The sequence below is a fragment of the Eumetopias jubatus genome, unplaced genomic scaffold, assembly GCF_037043125.1.
Source record: "Eumetopias jubatus isolate StellerSeaLion01/CBP00866 unplaced genomic scaffold, mEumJub1_p1.0 scaffold_13, whole genome shotgun sequence".
Classification (NCBI taxonomy): domain Eukaryota; kingdom Metazoa; phylum Chordata; class Mammalia; order Carnivora; family Otariidae; genus Eumetopias; species Eumetopias jubatus.
In genome coordinates this window covers 84,013,831-84,036,570 of record NW_028274819.1, presented here as the reverse complement: position 1 = coordinate 84,036,570, position 22,740 = coordinate 84,013,831, and the positions used below count along the sequence as shown (strand labels likewise).

The 22,740-nt window shown below is 42.6% G+C and overlaps 1 protein-coding gene across 1 annotated transcript in view; it reads left to right on the top strand.

Annotated features, from left to right (window-relative positions):
* The window catches only part of LOC114222302 (beta-galactosidase-1-like protein 2), a 52,826-nt gene that overhangs the window by 3,595 nt on the left and 26,491 nt on the right, over positions 1–22,740 (top strand). Inside the window, exons 2-5 of the mRNA XM_028120765.2 lie at positions 9,750–9,947; positions 11,378–11,446; positions 11,998–12,093; positions 13,794–13,902. Of these exons, the coding sequence (XP_027976566.2) occupies positions 9,750–9,947; positions 11,378–11,446; positions 11,998–12,093; positions 13,794–13,902 (472 nt within the window). The remainder of the gene's footprint in view (positions 1–9,749; positions 9,948–11,377; positions 11,447–11,997; positions 12,094–13,793; positions 13,903–22,740) is intronic.

Here is a 22,740-nt window from a genome sequence, read left to right as displayed (position 1 = left end):
AAAAGGATTGGGATGCCCAGGAGATTCAGGGGGAAAGCTACACAGTCTTGGCAGCAGAAGTATCAGAAGGTTGGCCAAAGAGTTCTCGGTACCTTGGGTCAAAGAAGTAGCAAGTGAAATAAAAGCACTTAATCTTTGATGAAATGACTCAGACTTCCATTATATCACCTTGAATGCTCTTCTAATGAAGATTCAGAAGATGCTGGAGTTTAGAGAGGTCTTTTCAGAACATTTAGCACCTGAAAAAGACTCTGGAGGCCAGCCCCATCTCTCTGGTCCCTCCCCCATCATCCAGCGCAGTTCTGCTGGTATAGGGATATTTGCTGCTTCCTCCCCACTCAGTTTTATTTCTTGCTTAAGTCTATTGCTCTGGATATTAAAGGCCATGTTGAAAAAGAGTTCCCATTGTGTGAGACTTCTCCTGGGAAAGAAGGGCAAGGGTATTTTTAGAGGCTAATGGTAATGAAGCAAATAACTCTTTACTGAGGTCTACTAGGTAGAGACTCTTATTTGATGATACTGCTTTCATAGTCACACACTCAGCAAGACAGAGAGTGGCATTTTTCCTTTCAAAAACATGTTTTCCTGCAAAATTTATTTTGTGAGTAGGTAATCTATGTAAATGATTAAATGTTCAAATAATATAAGGAGGAGAATAAAGCCCCCACTCCCAGCCCTTAGGCACCCCTCTCCGCCCCACCAGAGGTGATTACTAATAATAGTTTCTCCCAGGGATATTCTGTGCATATATAAGAAGGCAGCTATACGTATTACCCCGTTTGTCCATTAGGGATATAATTTATTCAAACAGTTCCCTGTTCAAGGGCATCGATTGTTTGCAATCTTTTAGCTACTGCAAAGTTGCAGTGTATGTTAACTACACTGGAATTGAAATAATATAAAGTGAAAACAACAACAAAAAACCCCCCAAATTTTGCAATGAATATCCATTGGGTATATTTCTGTCCCTAGAATTGCTGAGCATATGAAGTATTCATTTTAAATCCTGGTAGACTTTTTTTTTTTTTAAGATTTTTATTTATTTATTGGAGAGAGAGAGGTAGCTAGAGCCCACGAGTGGCGGGGGGGGGGGGGAGGGCAGAGGGCGAAGCAGACTCCTCGCCAAGCAGGGAGCCCAATGGAGGGCTTGATCCCAGGACCCTGGATCATGACCTGAGCTGAAGGCAGACACTTAACTGACTGAGCCACCCAGGTGCCCCTAATCCTGATAGACATTTAAAATAAGTAAGTAAAAATAAGTTAAAATAGTAAAATAGCACATTCTATTTCTGTTGGATCAATGTGAAGAAGATTCTGAGCTCTATAGTCTGAGCTCTATAGTCTGAAGGGGAAATTCTATTTCTTCCTCATTTGTATAGGTTCTTTGTATCTTTAAGAACTAGTCCATCTCATATATCTATGTACATAAGCCTCATGTGGTGGATTTTAAAAAATACTGAACATATTTATGTTTCCCCTGTTTCACAAATCATTTTATTCTGATTCCACAAGCATCTCTAAGAGCAGAGTCTTTTTTGTTATGTTAATCACCATACATTACATCATTAGTTGTTGATGTAGTGTTCCATGATTCATTTTTTTGCGTATAACACCCAGTGCTTCATGCAGAACGTGCCCTCCTTAATACTCATCACCAGGTTAACCCATTCCCCCACCCCCTTCCTCTCTAGAACCCTCAGTTTGTTTTTCAGAGTCCATAGTCTAAGAATAGAGTCTTTTGGGTTATCTAACAGAATTTTCACCCCTTTCTAGGTTGGGATATAACCCTTTTTTATTTGTGATGCCACAATGGAAATTTTCCCCCAAATGAAAAATTTCTGTCATATAACATCAGGTTACTTTTTATTATTAATATGTTGTTGATTACTATTGTTAATATGTAGTTGAGCAGTTTTGTTGCTTCACCAATGGGTCTCAAGGTTTTGGTTTAATAAGTGTTCATTAAACTTCCTACAGTATTTGGTAGATGTTGCCCTCTGAACCAGCAGCATGTCCCTGGATCATGTAGACAGCCACTTGGCCTGACTTGCTGGAGCCTGGGTGCTAGGCCATTTCCTGGCTTACCAAGAAGCCTTTTCAGAGGGAAGGACAGAGGTACTAAGTTGCAGTAGTGCCATTGACCTGAAAAATGCTACAAAATGACCTCGCATCTCTGCAAAATGAGTATACTAGCTTTTGGAATGGAAGGTTCAAGCCCTTTGGAAATATTTAATGCTGTTCGAGCAAAGCAGGAGCCTAAAGCATTGGGCCCAGGCCAAGGATCACATTCAGGAAAGTTGGATCAGCTACAAGGACAGAGTTCCATTTTGCTGGGGCTGAAGTTCTTGGGGTTCCAGGATTGATCCAAGAGCCGTTATTCTGGATTAGAGGCATTAAGGGCACTGGCCTGGGACAAAGAGTGGGCAGCTCCTTCCTTAGGCCCTCAAGTTCTCCTGCTGAGGGAGGAGTGTACAGCCTAAAGACTGGTAAGGCCAAAATATCCTCAAGTGTGCAGTTGAAAGGAATGGAATGCCCAAGGCAATGGGACCTCATGGGAACCTGTAACCATATCAGAGTCTTGGAGTGATGACTAGAAATTTGTATTTTAGATCCAAATGAGGAGATTTCTATGCATGATGGTGTCTTTTGGGCAGTTTAACGTAACTGCCATCTAAATAATTGTCTCTGGCATGACCACTTGAATGAACAAAGAGGTGAGTGTTTTCTTGGTCTTTAATGTGGTGCACTGGACTCAGATGCAGGTGAACCTCTGTTTAGGGTAGCCCTAGTAGGATCACAGTGCATCTGGAAATTGGATTTGTAAGTTATCTCTCAAGTATACATTATGTATAGTGACAAAATAACCAATCCGTAGGGTCAGCGAAGATTTATGCTCTGTGAATTGTAAGACTGTTTCTGCAAATTCCTACCTTTTTACTGAGCTTGTCCCCACCCTTGGCCAGCGTAAAATTGCATGAGCATTGCCTGGTCTCTGCTGGGGGCCAATATACCTCAGAAGTTGATGATGCTGTCTCTGCCCCATCTGGTTGGGTGGATACTACGTTGTCTGAATCTGGTCAGATTGTGTGGTATGACAGAAGGCTGAAGGAGATGGCTGTGACTCCAAGTGTAGCCTCAGTCCTGCTATGGCCTCCATTACTGATCAATATTTGCAGGATTTACAGGTGACACAGGGATGACTTCTGGAATGGCAAGAGCCATTTCAGACCTGCCTTGATCTTTAGCACATTCTGTTCAAGGAGATCATTCAAGTAGGTGACTGGATCTGGCTCTTCTCCCATCTCACCTGGAAGACCATCTCTGAGAGCTGAGAATCAATTCAGGGGCCCATTTCACATGAAAGAGGTTGTAAGCTTGTCACCAGCTCATCTGCCTTTTTTCCATATTCAAGCATACTAACCCAGCACTTTTGACCATGTTCAGTGACATCCGGCCTGTGTGGAGCCTGCACTGTGTCCTTTGTCATCATGATCCACGACAGTGATAAAGTATAAGAAGGATTCGTTCCTCTGCCCTCATCATCCTCCCAGTCACTGCCTGATGGCAACTCCTGACCATAGGGAACTCAGGCCCCAAGTCCTCTGCCTATGGTTTCTGCTGTAACCTGTTGTTGCGTCCATGGCTTGCACAACCTAATATCACCTGCCAAAAGGGATGGTAGTGACCAGAATACAGAGGTCTTGTTACATGGTGTGAGGCCCTGTCAGAAATCGTGATACATGTGCCTTCTTCCAGGAACCTCACTATGGACTGTGGACAGAGTATGGCTCTGAGCAGAGCAAATTTGAGGACGGGTCAGGTTGGTGAGCAAGGCCTGCTCTTCCGTTTATTCTCAGACTGAAAATTTACTTAGCCTACAGTGAAGCAAAGATACAAAGGCAACAAAATTTCCAGGAAAAAGTAATATATGCTCCAGCTAGAGAGAAGGCAGATGCCCGGGTCTCAACAAAAAATGTTTCAACAAGGGGCGCCTGGCTGGCTGGTGGAACATGTGACTCTTGACCTTGGGGTTTTGAGTTAGAGTCTCACACTGGGCAGACATTACTTAAAAAAAAAAAAAAAAAAAAAAGCTTTCCACAAAGCTTTCCAATTAAAGCTTTCGACAATCTAAAGAAAAAAAAGTTTCAACATGACTTGCTTGCTCACTGGGAAAAGCAACAGAAACGAGGGTTTCCTAAGGATTTGGTTATCACAGCTCCTAATTTAGAAGGGAAGTCTCTGACCTGGTGTAACCACAAAGTTTCCACTTTCTTTATTTTGTTATTACTGAGTTAATTACTCAGGAAGCATGGGGTTATTATTAATTTATGATCACTAGTACTAATGATATTATCAGTATTAACAACTATTTGCATAGTGCTTTCTCGTTTATGAAGCTCTAATGTGTATTATCTCATTTTCTCACGGTGAATTCCTTGGAGAAACCCCACATTTATCATCCTCATTTTCTCAGTGAATTCATCCTTTTCATTAATATATTAAAAACTCAGTTAGTAACCAAACAGAAGATTTTCAGAAAGAAAACAGTTGAATTCTCCAGAATTTAGAATTTGATATGAGCTAGCTTTTGTTATTTGCAGTGTTAGCTTCATGCTTCTTAATAAGCACTGAGAGGAAATATTTTTTAAAAAATCTAGAAAATAAGAGCACATAAAGACAGTAGCAAATAGAAGCTCTATCCAGGAAGAGATTATATATAATATATCAAAGGACAAGATACAGATTAGTGCTTCTCAAACTTTACCTTGGGGTCTGGTTGACATGCAGACTCAGGCCTGAGTTTCTGCATTTGTAGCAAACTCCAGATGAAGACACCCTGCAGGTGCAGACCACACCTGGAGACATAAACCCAGAAGGAGGTTTCCTAATGACTAGGTACCTGCTAGGGGACAGATTAGGGAGAGTGTGTTACCAGCAGGGAGTATGTTGGAACAAGGAGTCACAGGGTGTGCTTCCAACCGTGTCTACACCTCTTCACTGAGCGGATGGGGAGAGGGAGGCTCTCACAGCATTTGGGAGACACCTTAAACAAAAGTTAAGGTCCGTGATGTGAGCTTGGTGAGTTGGAGATTGTTCTTTTGAAGTTCTGGCCAGTGAATAAGGAGTGCTGCCCAGTGGAGTGATTGCTAAATTGTATTTTCACTGTCTTTAAAAATAATGAGATTTTGTGTGTGCATGTGTGTATTTTCACCACTGGACTATCAGTATACCCCTGTGTTAAAGAAGAGACTCTGTCCATCAGTTCTTCCTCATTCTAGCCTGGGGCGAGCCTGGAGGGTGGGGCACCCGAGGGAATGCCTGGGGGTGTCAGGTGGGGAGAGTATGTAAAGTCTAGTGAGTCCATGAGGCAAGAAGGCAGAATGTGTTCTTTGGAGCAGATGTGGTGAAAACTAAGGGAGACCAAACTCTCCTGTGCCTGCAGTATGAGAGACTTCAGACACAGCCAGAATACCAGGAGCTTGTGGCCAAAGGAAAGAGTGGGGGTGGGGAGGTGGGGGGGTTAGTGAGAAGAGCCAGACCAAGGAGGTGGCTAGGAGGCCCCGACAGTGGTCATGGGGGGCCTGAAGCCTCCTTTGAGTATCCCAGCCCTCATCCTTTAAGGCAGGGTTGGCAAAGTTTCCTGTAAAGGGCCACATAGCAAATGTGTTCAGCTTTGCAGTGTCTATTCCAGCAACGTCACTGTGCCCCAAAGTAGCCACAGTCAGGACTGAAAGGAGTGGGCATGGCACAGTGTCAGTAAAACTATTTATGGACATTGAAATGTGAAATGTGAAGTTGATATAATTTTTTTGCCCCCAAATCTTGTTTTTTGGGCTTCTTTCCAACCACTTAAAAGTGTGAAAGACATTTGTAGCTTGCTGGCTGCACAAAGACAGGAGGCAGGGTGGCTTTGTCTCACACCTGGGGTTTGCTGGGTTGGTTTGACAGGATCCTGGTGGATAGAACTTTCACTGCAAAATTTTAGAAATAGTAATAAGATGGCACAAAATCTTGCATATAAAATATGATTAGACAATAAATTAAATGGTTAAGAATGGAAAAATTGGGATTATTCCATAATAAGGACATAAAAAAACCCCACTGAGGTTGTTCTTTCTAATATGCAAAGCATGCAAAAATAAACTTATTTCAAACAGTGACAAAATTCTTTTATAGCACATTACAGAGTATTCTGTTTATATCTGACGTTCATAGCAGTTAGGACAGGCATGCACCCCATTTCACAGAGGAAGAAACTCATGCCCACAGAGCTAGTGTCCCTGACCCAAGGTGGCCGTGCTACAAGAGAAGGGCCAGGAGTCATGTCCAGATCCTCCCCTTACAGATACTCTTCTTGTTTTTGCTTTCCCATATAGGTGGTCCTTTGGAAGGACTGTATTATTTTTATTTTTTAAGTAGGTGCCATGCCCAGTGTGGAACCCAACACGGGGCTTGAACTCATGACCCTGAGATCTTGATCTCAGGGCCTAACCGACTGAGCCACTCAGGTGCCTCTAGAACTGTATTCTGAAATATGCTTTCTAAGTCACTTGGAACATGGAACTTTTCTCTTTAGAGAAAGAAAACAATAATTAGGTCCCCAGGCTATCCAAAAATGACCATTTCAACTGTAATATAATACAACTGCAGTCCGCAGAGCACTAGGGGTTCTGGGTCCTGGGGGCTATGAGAAGTAGGAAGGAGGGGTCAAATTAATTTTTTTTGCCCATGAGTGGCCATCGACAAAATTTCCAAGCAGTCAGTGATGTCTGTGGCACTTCTGTCTTGACCTCCTGCTCTCCCATCTCTGGCCATCAGGGTCCCTGATTTGCCCCCAAGCCCTCCTGTAACACCTTCCAGGAGCTCAGCCTCACCCGGATCTGTGGAGGAGCTTGTAAAAACTACCAATCCCTGGGGTCCACCTCCACCGTCATTAATTGGTCGGGGTGGGGCCTGCGCATTCCTCAGTTTTAAGCTTCCCAGGTGATTCAGATAGGGGGCCAGCTTTGAGAACCACCGTGGTGGCTAAACCCAAACCTCCCTTCTAGTCATGTGGCCGACTTCAGCCAAGTGCTGGGAAAGCTGCTGATGAAGCAATTTCACACCGGTTTGGTCTCACGCGTCCTGCATCCCATTTGGTTACTAAGCCTGTTAAACCGAACTGGTCAATATGTTTGTCCTCCCAGCTCTGATCAAAACTGCCCGAGGCCAGACTGTTGTTTCTGGTCTCGAGGAATATTTCTCAGTCTCTCTGTGCTGAAGAATCATTTTCCTTTTCTTCTTTAAAAGTTTTTTTCCCTCAATGTTACTTTATCAAAGACATTGAAAACGCTTTACTAGAAAAAGGAAATGAAGAGATCCACAAAGTACATGCCCCAGTCTTTTATGATGAGCTTCAACAGACATAAAATGACTCTCATTGCTCTAAAACTATCTCCGTTTCTGTACCAGTCGCGGACTAGCAGGAGGTTGGCAGCGGTGCGTGCCCTCGCCAGGCCCACGCTGTGGAGGGGCCCCGGGTTGCGGTGCGTGCTCACACAGCCTCCTCACCTGTCTGCTTGCCATTCCCTGAGTAGATATGCTTTCACTTTTTAATGCTTTTGCCCCTAGTTCCCTCTGCTTTCTTATATTCGCTGCCTTCAAACCCGTGAATATGTCATCTTCTGGACGAAGCTTTCTCTGACTCCACCTGGATGATATAGATAATTTCTTCATTTGACAATTACGTGTGTGTGTGTGTGTGTGTGTGTTTCAGCTACCGTCCTCTGCTGTTGCTAGGCCACACTACCTAATTTGTGGAGCCCGGTGCATAATGAAAATGTGGGGCCTCTGTCTAAAAAACATTGAGAATTTCAGGATGGAGATAGTGTGTCTGAAATCATGTGTACAGTGTGTGCTCTGATACATTTATATATTGTAATGTGATTGCCACTGTAACAATAATTTATCACATGACATAATTATAGTACAATATGGTCTATATTCATTATACTGTGGATTAGATCTCTATGGCTTATTTAACTACTTGTTGCAAGGGAGCCTTCTGAGCTTGGGGCCCTGGGTGGACTGCATGGATCACATGCCCCAGAGGCCAGCCCTGGACTTATCTTTGCGCTTGCCTTACAGCGGCACACATGACACCGACTTGTAATTATCTGAGTGTGCATGGAGGTGGAGAAGACTGTATGTGTCAGAATGCCTTATAGGGACCGTGGAGTCTGTGGCCCAGAGGAACTTTGGTAGGATGGGAGCCAGCTTCCTGAGGAGCATGCACACCTGTAGTGGATTTTCACTAAATGCCATTAAAAATTTTTCCACCAATAGCAGGGCTCCGGCTGCTTTACAGTGTAGGGTATGCACGTTTATGTTCCAAGCTGAAGCTCTTGGCACTGTAGGTGGAGGAGAAGCTGGTTGTCGTGTAGGAAAAGGACGCAGCAGGAGGACAGGGCTGTGGCGGTGATGGAGAGAGAGTGGAAGGGATGGCTGATCCCATAAGCATACTAGGAGAGTCAGCAACGGGATATGCGACATGCATGTGCCCTCTGCCCCCATGACCTCCACTCCTGGTCCCCATGGAGGCCAAAGCTCTGTGAAGGAGCTGCCCCTTTGAAGGACAGAATTGTTGAATCCAGAATCAAGATTGAAGCTCTTAGCCTAATTTTGCCTCCTGCATCTCTGTTTCTTCTAAGAGACGACAGTCTCCCATCAGTGTGTATCGATATGGATTGAGTGGAGCAGTTTGGGCCTTAAGCAGAGCATGTCTCTCAGTGGCACAGTTTTAGCTAGTGTTACAAAATCAATGGAAAGACCGATAGGCAGCAGTTCAGGGAGCTTTTTGATGCAGAAGAGCCCTCTGGGGCAATACGCCCTCTAGTGTCAGGAACTGTAATGAAAAGTGGGTGCGGAAAAGGCACCAACGGAAATTTGCTTTCCCCTCAGACACTCACTCACGCTGTTTTCTGTCTCCAAACTCCTAAATTTCTTGGCTCCCCCAGAGTCTCTTGCTGGGTTTCTCTCATGGCCTTTGGAGCCTGGGGAGGGAAGAGAGGGAAGGAATTCTAGTCATGGGGATCAGTTTGAGGGGACTCCCCAAGACCTACTTTTTTAGGGACTAGCACTTTCCAACAGCCCTCCCAGGTGGGGCTCTCTGTTGTGCTGGATTATCTCTTGAACTTGATCTTTAGATAATAATTAATACTTGGAATGTTGGTCAATTAACAGATGCTGTTTCTAACCCAGATACCTCCTTCTAGGTATTTGCATCTCAGGCCGGGCAGCTATGACCATGAGGCGCCTCAGAGGTACTATTTGAAATAGCTGCTTCTTTGATGCTTAGTCAAATGGCCTGGACAAGCTGGCCATTTGTAGGAACCTGCGTGTCACACCTGCCCTGGGCACCCCGCACGTCCCTGAGAATACCCTTTCCATGCTGTGTGCCCCCACCTCGTCTCTCTCCTGTTAGCACACAGCTTTCATGTTGACCTTTGTGTTTGTCTTGTTCCTGACTATGGCCTCAGCTTGCTCTTCCCCTGCAGTGGGATGCAGATGAGTAGACTGAAGAAAGGCTCCTTCTAAGGTTTGGCTGAATCGGAGGGTGGGGAACTTTTTCTGAAGGCCTCAGAAGCAGGAGCTCTTAGAAAGGCAGAGGGCCTGCAGAGGAGGAGAAAAAGCCTCTCTCCTAAGACTTCTGTACCCCTGCTCACTGCTGAGGATGAGCCAAGCTTCTCGGCTGCCTTTTCTCTTTGCAGATTGGATTGGTATAATCTGCTCCCTGCATGGCTTAAACAACGGCAGTCAGGGCTGCAGGCCAACGGCCAATACTTCATGCTGGAGGACTCCACTTTCTGGATCTTCGGGGGCTCCATGCACTATTTCCGTGTGCCTAAGGAATACTGGAGGGACCGTTTGCTGAAGATGAAAGCCTGTGGCTTGAATACCCTCACCACGTGAGTGCTGGCCCACCCCACCACCAAGCATTGGCATCTGTCGCATCTGTGTCCTGGGCTTCTTCAAGGCACCCCAGACTGTAGGTCTTCATTGTGTCAGGATTGGGGGAGCCCTGCCAGATCCTGAACGTGAGCTGTCCCTGAAGAGAATCTTTAGGCTGAGCTTTGTGGGGAAAAATATAGGAGGAGCCCACCCCTCTGCATAGGTCTGCCGGGTTCGACAGCCTCCTTCCCTCACCTGCACAGAACTCCCTGTTAGTGCGGATGAGAAGACAGGATGGATGTATAAGCTTTAGAGGAACAGAAAGAGCAATGGCATACAAAGGAATACAGTGAAGGAGGTGAGTGTAGGTGTAGGAGGTGATTAAATTATCCAATTTTTCTTTTTTTTAAACAAGCACTCCAGCCCCCAATTTATTCAGCAGATGAATGTGATCTTTTTCAAAATAGCTTCCTTGGGAAAGCTGTTTTCAGGCAAAAATATATGATTACAGATCAAGGATGTGGATTTTCTTGAGTGGTTCATGAGCTAGCTTTGAAGACAATTTCTAAAATGAATTACAGGAATGTTCTGGGCCATCACAGCATAGATGAAACAAATGTATATGGTTTTCCAGAAGGAGTACTTAAAAGGATCCATTTATTTGCATATGTAAATTCTGGTCCTGGGGATACATTCACACATCACAGGACTTCTGAAGCTTGTGGGAATATTGCAGGCTAAGCATTTTACCTTATAAAAGCTAGGTAATCTGTATTTTCTTCAACAGGGATCTCCTGAGTCTGAATTGGAAGCAAGCAAACCTCCTCCCCCTTTACCTGTGCACATTCTTTACAGTTGGAGAGGGCTCCACTGGAAGCCAGGGGTGGGTGGGAGTCCAGGAGAGGAGCGGCTGTGTTACCTCTACCTCTTGAGTTGGGCCCCTTAAAGAACTTATTTCCTTTCCTTATCTTCTAAAGAGAAGATATAAGGAAAGAATTCTTTGGAATTTTGATTCCTTCAGTAAAAATAGGACTGACCACTGAGGTTTCCTCTTATCTTACTTTTAACTTTTTCTTTTAAGAAGTTACTTTTTTTTTCTCCTCTGATGAAGAAAAAGTGGGAGAGATGGGGAGGGAGGGAGGGAGGAAGTGGGGGGAGTGCATGCTCAAGCTCACCTGTGGTCACATCTCATGCTTCACCCAAAGCTTACTGGCCTTCTCTTCCTTCTCCTAAGGAGATGAGGTATTAGCCTCCCAGGGACTGGCCCTGGATTCTCTAAGGTCCCTAGGTCTCTTCACTTAGTTCTTGGTTCCAATCCTGACACCATTAAGACCTGTACCTAAGAAATACATCTTCAACCATCATAGTGGGTTTTGGGGTAAAGAAGGTAATCTAGAAGACAAAGTGGAATAAATGAAAAGCTCATTCCTGTAATTATCTATTACAGCTATGTTCCATGGAACCTCCATGAGCCAGAAAGAGGCAAATTTGACTTCTCTGGGAACCTGGACCTGGAGTAAGTGCTCTTGCTGCTTCTATGGCCTGGCCTGGGGTGGGGAGGCAGAGAGGTGGCCCCCTGGGGTTGATCAGGAACCATGGGACCATCTCAGTTTTGCTTTGAGAACCAGAGAGAGGCAGGTCAGGAGCCTTGTTCTCAGGACCCACATGCTCTCCATGAACCTGTTACTCCTGGGGGTCTGGGTCTGCCTCCTCTGAGCCCAGACCTCTTCACTGCAGCCCAGAGATGCCTAATCCCCAGTGTCTGCACTGCTTTGCAGTGTGGGCCAGCCGCCTGTGCTGGGACCGGGGTTGCCCCTCTATGGTCGCAAGGCTGTTGGGGTCAGGTTCACTGTTAGGACCCCCCTGTACCCTGTTTGATGCCCTTCCTCCTTATGCCCCAGTGGGGCTGTGCAGAAGGTCCTGGGCTGGGAGCAGGTGAGAACCCATCTCCCAGGGCCTGTGAAGGGAGGGAGGAGAGGAGCTGGGCAGCTCCACCACCTTGTGATGCTGGGCTTGTCCCCATCCTCCCCTCTGTGTCTTGAGAGCTGCTGACACTGACCTCCCTAGGGCCTTTGTGCTGATGGCTGCGGAGATCGGGTTGTGGGTGATTCTGCGTCCAGGCCCCTACATCTGCAGTGAGATTGACCTTGGGGGCTTGCCCAGGTGAGTGGGGCTGTGAGGGGCTTCAGCTGTGGCTTGAGCTGGACCTCTGTGCTTCTGCAAAACAGTAATCACAATTGGAGGTTTAATTTTGCTGCTAAAGTATATTCTTCATTCTGTACTGAAATTCCTTTTCAAAATAAGTGATGCCCAAAGGAGGCCATTTTAAATGATGTCACTTTATTTGATAAAGTATAAGAGAAACAAATTATCGTTTTTGTTTTGTTTTATCTTCAAATCTCAGGCTTTAATGAATTATGGAGTAGAAATCTGGACGGTAATCACCTGGTACCACATTCATTCCTTGTCCTCATCATTACTGCCATTAATTTTCAACAAAAAGACTTTCTTTTAATAGGCATAATCTTTCCCATCTTCAGGGTGTTCCAGACGGTTAGATCCACTTTCTTCCTACCCGATGCCGCCCCAAGGGGGAAGAAGGCTGGTCCTGTTTGCCTTGTGGTCTTCTTCGGGAATGGCCTCTCCCCACAGCACAGCCACCAGGCCGGGCCTTGTTTTCTCTCCCGTCTCCAGAGCGACCCATCCCTTCCCTAAGGATCCCAAGCAGGCTCTATCTCCATCTCCTTCACTCTCTAGGATCACTTCTCTGTCTCTGTGCCCTTGACAAGGCTGTGCACACAGCCAGTGTGCCCTCCCCCTGCACCTAGGGATTAGAAATCTGTGTGTCAGCGATGTCCTCTGGCTCAGCCGGAGCTGCCAGGGGAAGGACAGGATTTAAGTGTTGGCTTAGAAGCAGCTGGAGCTCCAGCACTCAGCCCTCCTCCTGGGCGGCACTGTCCATTCAGGTCCTGGCACGTGGGCACACCCCAGGGAGGCCCAAACAAGCAGGGACCCAGTGTTGATGAGAAGCTAGACCCTTTTAGGTGAGATGGAGGGTGGAGGTATCTAGAGGAAGCTGCTCTCTCCTTAAACATTTTTACCTAACATAAATTGATAATTTTCTGACTCTGTTCAGGACTTGCAAATTAGGACAAGAAGCATCAGAGCCTTTATAAGAAAATATAAGTGTTTTCTCAGAATTTCAAGTGAGAAGGAAAAGTTCCTGACTCCAGCTCTGGAAGGAATGATCTGTGTACACCTGGGGAATATGATCACAATGGACAGGTTGTGGGAAGCATTCACCTTCTTGCTCATCAGCAACTTCCCTGAGCTGAGCTCTGAAGAGCTGAGGAGGCTGATGCTAATGAGCCCCCTGGGTCAGCCTAGAGAGAAGTGGGCAGAAGTGGGATTAGCCTCTCATGGCCTCTCTGTTGGGCCTGGTTTTCTGGGTGACACTGGAAGGTTGCATCTGGCCCCAGTGATTCCTTAACTGCTTTGGCTTCACCCCTTTGTAAGGAGATGTTAGAATAAATGCTTGAACACTGGGCTTCAGTTCAGTGAAAAGCTTTTCTCGCTCTGACTGGCAGCCAGACCTATAGCCACAAAGCTGGAAATAAAATCCCTAGCAATGCTGGTTGTCTTTTCGTAGGGAAGCAGTGCAGAGTGCAGGGCTGGAGCTGTAGCAGAGTTTCCCCCTGATCTGTTTGCACAATCTCCTGCTCCTGGCTGAGTGGAGGGAGTGGGGTGGGAATGGTCCCACTCTCCCCAAGACTCTGAAGCTGCTTCTTTTCTCCCCACCATCATCCTGCCCAGAACAAACCCACAAACAGTGCAACTAATTCCCACCCCCCCTTTTATTCAAGCTGGTTACTCCAAGACTCTGGCATGAGGCTGAGAACAACTTACAAGGGCTTCACCGAAGCAGTGGACCTTTATTTTGATCACCTGATGTCCAGGGTGGTGCCACTCCAGGTAAAAGCGAGGAGCCTCCTCTTTGATCTTCAACTGTCTTCCTACTGGGAGTAAATAGTCCTGGGGGACCTCTCAGACCAGGGGCTCACAGTTCCTTTCAACACAGGAATGCATTCTTCCCCACTGCCTGAGATCTATAATTGGAGGGGTTTGTAATAGTTGTCTTTTAAAAGATGTATTTCGGTGTCGTCTTGGGGGGTATAGTGCTGAAGGGACAGACAGGCACAAGGACATACGTTCATCCAAACGGTGTCAGAGCTGCCACGTGTGATGTGTTGGTAACTGAAAAACCCACAAACTGGTGTCCCAATAGCATACTAACCGGCTCAGTCCTACATGGAGAGGAGCGTAAATGGATGGGCCCTTACCTGTAAGACAGCAGGACTTTTTGTAGTTATAAAATTACAGCTGATGACTTTTCAAGGTACATCTTTTTGCTACCTACCAAAAAGGGGTTGTGTGTATGGTATACATTTTATCCAAAACATAGGTGATAAAAATGAATTTTGGGGAGAAAGTATATTATCATTGCATGTAATATTTGGAAGCAATAAGAAGGCAGGAATGGGAATAATTAATCCAAGAGCTTATATAAAAATTAGAAGAGTTATGCTGAGAAATTAGTACATTTATAAAAAAATTAGTAAGTACATCTATAAAATTGCTCTTGAGTCAATGGTTTGGAATGTTCACAGCACACATAGATCAAAGGAATTACTTGACCATTTGTAGGGTAGGCAAATAAAACACAGGGTATTCAGTTAAATTTGAATTTCAGATAAACAAAGAATATGTTTTTTAGTATAAATATGTCCTAAATATTGCATGGGACATACCTGTGTTAAAAATATTCATAACTTATATAAAAATTTATTCATTGTAAATTCAAGTTTATTTTTTTCAGATTTTTTTATTATTATGTTCTGTTAATCACCATACATTACATCATTAGTTTTTGATGTAGTGTTCCATGATTCATTGTTTGCGTAAAACACCCAGTGCTTCATGCAGTACATGCCCTCTTTAATACCCATCACCAGGCTAACCCATTCCCCCACCCCTCCCTTCTAGAACGCTCAGTTTGTTTCTCAGAGTCCATAGTCTCTCATGGTTCGTATCCCTCTCTGATTCCCCCTCCTTCATTTTTCCCTACTATGTTCTTTTTTTTTAACATATAATGTATTATTTGTTTCAGAGGTACAGGTCTGTGATTCAACAGTCTTACACAATTCACAGCACTCACCATAGCACATACACTCCCCAATGTCTATCACCCAGCCACCCCATCCCTCCCACCCCCCACTACAACAACAACCCTCAGTTTGTTTCCTGAGATTAAGAATTCCTCATATCAGTGAGGTCATCTGATACATGTCTTTCTCTGATTGACTTATTTCACTCAGCATAATAACCTCCAGTTCCATCCACGTCGTTGCAAATGGCAAGATTTCATTCCTTTTGATGACTGCATAATATTCCATTGTGTATATATACCACATCTTCTTTATCCATTCATCTGTCGATGGACATCCTGGCTCTTTCCATAGTTGGGCTATTGTGGACATTGCTGCTATAAACATCGGGGTGCACATACCCCTTCGGATCCCTACATTTGTATCTTTGTGGTAAATACCCAGTAGTGCAATTGCTGGATCGTGTTGAGCTCTATTTTCAACTTTCTGAGGAACCTCCATACTGTTTTCCAGAGTGGCTGCACCAGCTTGCATTCCCACCAACAGTGTAGGAGGGTTCCCCTTTCTCTGCATCCCTGCCAACATCTGTCGTTCCCTGACTTGTTCATTTTAGCTATTCTGACTGGTGTGAGGTGGTATCTCATTGAGGTTTTGATTTGGATTTCCCTGATGCCGAGCGATGTTGAGCACTTTTTCATGTGTCTGTTGGCCATTTGGAGGTCTTCTTTGGAAAAATGTCTGTTCCTGGCTTCTTTGGGTGTTGAGTTTAAGAAGTTCTTTATACATTTTGAATACTAGCCCTTTATCTGATATATCATCTGCAAATATCTTCTCCCATTCTGTCGGTTGTCTTTTGGTTTTCTTGACTGGTTCTTTTGCTATGCAAAAGCTTTTTATCTTGATGAATTCCCAATAGTTCATTTTTGCCCTTGCTTCCCTTGCCTTTGGCGATATTTCTAGGAAGAAGTTGCTGCAGCTGAGGTCGAAGAGGTTGCTGCCTGTGTTCTCCTTTAGGATTTTGATGGACTCCTATCTCACATTGAGGTCTTTCACCCATTTTGAGTCCTTTTTCGTGTGTGGTGTAAGGAAATGATCCAGGTTCATTCTTCTGCATGTGGCTGTCCAATTTTCCCAACACCATTTGTTGAAGAGACTGTCTTTTTTCCATTGGACATTCTTTCCTACTTTGTCAAAGATTAGTTGACCATAGAGTTGAGGGTCCATTTCTGGGCTTTCTATTCTATTCCGTTGATCTATGAGTCTGTTTTTGTGCCAGTACCATACTGTCTTGATGATGACAGCTTTGTAATAGAGCTGGAAGTCCGGAATTGTGATGCCGCCAGCTTTGCTTTTCTTTTTCAACATTCCTCTGGCTATTCAGGGTCTTTTCTGGTTCCATACAAATTTTAGGATTATTTGTTCCATTTCCTTGAAAAAAGTGGATGGTATTTTGATGGGGATTGCATTGAATGTGTAGATTGCTCTAGGTAGCATTGACATCTTCACAGTATATGTTCTTCCAATCCATGAGCATGGAACATTCTTCCATTTCTTTGTGTCTTCCTCAATTTCTTTCATGAGTATTTTATAGTTTTCTGAGTACAGATCCTTTGTCTCTTTGGTTCGATTTATTCCTAGGTATCTTATGGTTTTGGGTGCAATTGTAAATGGGATCGACTCCCTAATTTCTCTTTCTTCTGTCTTGCTGTTGGTGTATAGGAATGCCACTGATTTCTGTGCATTGATTTTATATCCTGCCACTTTACTGAATTCTTGTATGAGTTCTAGCAGTTTTGGGGTGGAGTCTTTTGGGGTTTCCACATAAAGTATCATATCTTCTGCAAAGAGTGAGAGTTTGACTTCTTCCTTGCCAATTTGGATGCCTTTTATTTCTTTTTGCTGTCTGATTGCTGTGGCTAAGACTTCTAGTACTATGTTGAATAGCCATGGTGATAGTGGACATCCCTGCCGTGTTCCTGACCTTAGGGGAAAGCTCTCAGTTTTTCCCCATTGAGAATGATGTTCGCTGTAGGTTTTTCCTAGATGGCTTTTATGATATTGAGGTATGTACCCTCTATCCCTATACTCTGAAGAGTTTTGATCAAGAAAGGATGCTGTACTTTGTCAAATGCTTTTTCTGCATCTATTGAGAGGATCATATGGTTCTTGTTCTTTCTTTTATTAATGTATTGTATCACATTGATTGATTTGCAGATGTTGAACCAGCCTTGCAGCCCAGGGATAAATCCCACTTGCTCGTGGTGAAGAATCCTTTTAATGTACTGTTGGATCCTATTGGTTAGTATTTTGGTGAGAATTTTTGCATCCATGTTCATCAAGGATATTGGTCTGTAATTCTCCTTTTTGATGGGGTCTTTGTCTGGTTTGGGGATCAAGGTAATGGTGGCTTCATAAAACAAGTTCGGAAGTTTTCCTTCCATTTGTATTTTTTGGAACGGTTTCAGAAGGATAGGTATTAATTCTTCTTTAAATGTTTAGTAGAATTCCCCTGGGAAACCATCTGGCTCTGGGCTTTTGTTTGTTGGGGGATTTTGGATGACTGCTTCAATTTCCTTAGTGGTTATACGTCTGTTCAGGTTTTCTATTTCTTCCTGGTTCAGTTTTGGTAGTTGATGCCTCTCTAGGAATGCATCCATTTCTTCCAGATTATCGAATTTGCTGGCATAGAGTTACTCATAATATGGTCTTATAATTGTTTGTATTTCTTTGGTGTTGGTTGTGATCTCTCCTCTTTCATTTGTGATTTTATTTATTTGGGTTATTTCTCTTTTCTTTTTGATAATCTGGCCAGCGGTTTATCAATCTTGTTAATTCTTTCAGAGAAGCAGCTCCTAGTTTCATTGATCTGTTCTACTGCTCTTTTGGTTTCTATTTCATTGATTTCTGCTCTGATCTTTATTATTTCTCTTCTCTTGCTGGGTTTAGGTTTTATTTGCTGTTCTTTCTCCAGCTCCTTTAGAGGTAGGGTTAAGTTGTGTATTTGAGACCTTTCTTGTTTCTTGAGAAAGGCTTGTATTGCTATCTACTTTCCTCTTAGGATGGCCTAGGCTGCATCCCAAAGATTTTGAACCATTGTGTTTTCATTTTCATTTGTTCCCATGAATTTTTTTAATTCTTCTTTAATTTCCTGGTTGACCCATTCATTCTTTAGTAGGATGCTCTTTAGCCTCCATGTATTTGAGTTCTTTCCGACTTTCCTCTTGTGATTGAGTTCTAGTTTCAAAGCATTGTGGTCTGAAAATATGCAGGGAATGATCCCAATCTTGTGGTACCAGTCGAGACATGATTTGTGACCTAGGATGTGATCAATTCTGGAGAATATTCCATGGGCAGTAGAGAAGAATGTGTATTCTGTTGCTTTGGGATGGAATGTTCTGAGTATATCTGTGAAGTCCATTTGGTCCAGTGTGTCATTTTAGGTCTTTTGTTCCTTGTGGATGTTTTGCTTAGATGATCTGTCCATTTCAGTCGGGGGTGTTAAAGTCCCCCACTATTATTGTATTGCTGTCGATGTGTTTCTTTGGTTTTGTTATTAATTGCCTTATATAATTGGCTGCTCCCATGTTAGGGGCATAGATATTTACAATTGTTAGATCTTCTTGTTGGATAGACCCTTTAAGCAGGATATAGTGTCCTTCCTCATCTCTTATTACAGTCTTTGATTTAAAATCTAATTTGTCTGATATAAGGATTGCCACCCCAGCTTTCTTTTGGTGTCCATTAGCATGGTTAATGGTTTTCCACCCCCTCACTTTCAATCTGGGGGTGTCTTTGGGTCTAAAATGAGTCTCTTGCAGACAGCATATCGATGGGTCTTGTTTTTTTATCCAGTCTGATAGCCTGTGTCTTTTGATTGGGGCATTTAGGCCATTTACATGCAGGGTAACTCTTGAAAGGTATGAATTTAGTGCCATTGTATTGCCTGTAAGGTGACTGTGACTGTATATTGTCTGTGTTCCTTTCTGGTCTATGTTACTTTTAGGCTCTCTCTTTGCTTAGAGGACCCCGTTCAATATTTCTTGTAGGGCTGGTTTTGTGTTTGCAAATTCCTTTAGTTTTTGTTTATCCTGGAAGCTTTTTATCTCTCCTTCTATTTTCAATGACAGCCTAGCTGGATATAGTATTCTTGGCTGCATATTTTTCTCATTCAGTGCTCTGAGTATATCATGCCAGTCCCTTCTGGCCTGCCAGGTCTCTTTGGATAGGTCTGTTGCCAATATAATGTTTCTACCATTGTAGGTTACAGACCTCTTGTCCTGAGGTGCTTTCAGGATTTTCTCTTTGTCTCGGAGACTCGTAAGTTTTACTATTAGTTGTCAGGGTGTTGGCCTATTTTTATTGATTTTGAGGGGGGTTCTCTGTGCCTCCTGGATTTTGATGCCTGTTTCCTTCCCCAAATTAGGGTAGTTCTCTGCTGTAATTTGCTCCAATATACCTTCTGCCCCTCTATCTCTTTCTTCTTCTTCTGGGATCCCAATTATTCTAATATTATTTTGTCTAATGGCATCACTTATCTCTCAAATTCTGCCCTCGTGATCCAGTAGTTGTTTATCTCTCTTTTTCTCACATTCTTTATTTTCCATCATTTGGTCTTCTATATTACTAATTCTCTCTTCTACCTAATTTATCCTATTAGTTAGAGCCTCCATTTTTTATTGCACCTCATTAATAGCCTTTTTGATTTTGACTTGGTTAGATATTAGTTCTTTTATTTCTCCAGAAAGGGTTTCTCTAATATCTTCCATGCTTTTTTCAAGCCCAGCTAGTATCTTTAAAATCATCATTCTGAACTCTAGTTCCAACATATTGCTAATGTCCGTATTGATTAGGTCCCTGGCAGTCAGTACTACCTCTTGTTCTTTTTGTTGAGGTGATTTTTTCTGTCTTGTCATTTTGTCCAGAGGAGAATAGATGAATGAGAGAACAAAATGCTAACAGGGTAACAACATCCCCAGAAAGTATAGACTAAACAAATCAGAAGAGAGTTCCCAGAAAGTGGTCACTTTCCTGTTCAGAGAGTTGCTTCTATTCTTTTCTTCGATCTCTTGAGTTCGTAGGTGTTCAGAATGGTTTGATCCTTATCTAGGTGAATTCCTGGGACCAGATGAAATTTAGGTCTCCTACTCCTCCGCCATCTTGCTCTTCCACCTCATAAATTCAAGTTTAACCGGCTATCTTGTATTTTTATTTCTTAAGCCTAGAAGCCCTAATCATGAAAGAAGTAAGAAGCCAGAAATTTATTAGCCTGGATTTTTGTAAGGAAGCTGGGATTACTGAGATGATTCAGCAGGTTGTAGTAGATTGGGTTCTGGAGGTAGAGGCAGGGTTGTAGGGAAGTTCATGCCAGGAATATGGCTCAGGAGCATTGTTAAATATTTAAAAAAAAATCTGGGTATAACATAATTATTTTGTTTTTTGTTGTGGCAAAATATACATAAAATTTACTAGTCTTACCATTTTCAATTGTAGAGTTCACTGGCCTTACATCTATTCACATCATTGTGTGAACATTGCCACCATCCATTTCCTGAACTTTTTCATCTTCCCAAACTGAAACTCTATATCTATTAAACATTAACTTCCTATCTCCCCTCTCCATAACCTCTGGCCACCACCATTCTACTTTCTGTTGCTATAAAATTGACCATTCTAGGTACTTCATATAAGTAGAATCATACAGTATTTGTCCTGTTATAACTGGCTTCTTTCACTTAGCATGTCTTCAAGGTTCATCCACATCGTAGCACGTGTAGCAGGTGTCAGCATTTCCTTCCTTTTTAAGACTGAATAATAATCCTTTGTATGTACCATATTTTGTTCATCTATTCATTCATCAATGGACACCTAGGTTGCTTCTGCCTGTTGTGAATAATGTTATTATGCTAGTTAATCTTACTAAAGGTTTGTCAATTTTGTTAATCTTTCCAAAGAACTAACTCTTGGTTTTGTTGCTTTTTCTCTATTTTTTTTATTATCTGTTTTTATCTCCGTTCTAATCTTTAATATATCCTTCCTTCTGCTACCTTTCAGTTTAGTTTGTTTCTTTTTTCTATTTCCCTAGGGTGACTAGTTAGGTGTTGACTTAAGACCTTTTTTCTTTTTTAATGTGTTTACGGGTATAAATTTCCCTTTTAGCACTGCTCTTGCTGCATCCCATAAGTTTATGTTGAATTTTTATTTTCAGTTGTCTCAAGATATTTCCTGATTTCCTTGTTATTTCTTCTTTGAATCATTAGTTGTTTTTAATAATGTGTTAATTTTCACATATTTCTGGAATTTGAAATGTGAATTTTTGTGTTCTTTCTGCTTTTGGTTTCTAGTTTCATTCTGTTGTGATTGGAAAAGGTACATTGTATGATTTCAGTCTTTAAAATTATTAAAATTTGTGTTGTGGTTTAACATATGATCTGTCCTGGAGAATATTCCATGTGTATAAATTTGAGAAAAATGTGTATTGTGTTATTGGATGAACTGTTCTATATATATTTGTTAGGTTCATTTGCTCTATAGTGTTTTTCAACTCTAAATCTAGATCTTTTCATTGGGGAGTTTAATCCATTTACATTTAAAGGAATTACTGATGGGGAAACATTTACTTTGGTCATTTTGTTATTTGTTTTCTCTATGTTTTATAGCTTTTTTCTCCCATATTTCCTCCATAACTATTTTCCTTTGTATTTAGTTACTTTTTATAGTGACAAGTTTTAATTCCCTTTTCATTTTTTTGTGTGTATATTCTATAAATATTTTCATTGTGGTTACCATGGAGATTACAAATACTGTCCTAAAGTTATGACATTCTATTTTATATTGGTGTCAACTAAACTTCAATCACACACAAAAACTACTCCTTTATAGCTTCACCTCCCTGTATGTTATTGATGTCACAAGTCAAATCTTTATATGTTGTGTCCTCATTAATATAGATTAGTAATTATTTTCAGCATTTGTCTTTTGAGTCCTGTAAAAAAGAAGTAGATTTATAAATTAAAATTAGAACAATACTGGTTTTTATATTTTTTAAAAAGATTTTATTTATTTGACAGAGATACAGAGCCAGAGAGCACAAGTGGAGGGAATGGCCGAGGGAGAGGGAGAAGCAGGCTCCCCACTGAGCAGGGAGCCCAACGTGGGGCTTGATCCCAGGACCCTGGGATCACGACCTGAGCCAAAGGCAGACACTCAACCATCTGAGCCAGCCAGGCACCCCTACAATTTTCTTTTTTTTTAAAGTAATTCAAGAGGTAGTATTTAATGATTCATCACTTGCATATAACACCCAGTGCTCATTACATCAAGTGCCCTCCTTAATGCCCATCACCCAATTACCCCTTTCCCCCACCCACCTCCCCTCCAGCAACCCTGTTTGTTTTCCTAGAGTACAGCATCTTTTATGGTTTGCTTCCCTCTCAGTTTTCATCTTATTTTATTTTTACTTCCCTTTCCCTATGTTCATTTGTTTTGTTTCTTAAATTCCACATATCAGTGAGTCATATGGTATTTGTCTTTCTCTGACTGACTTATTTTGCTCAGCATAATACTAGTTATATCCACATTGTTGTGAATGGCAAGATTTCATTCTTTTTGACATTTACCTTTACTAGAGAACTTTGTATTTTCCTAT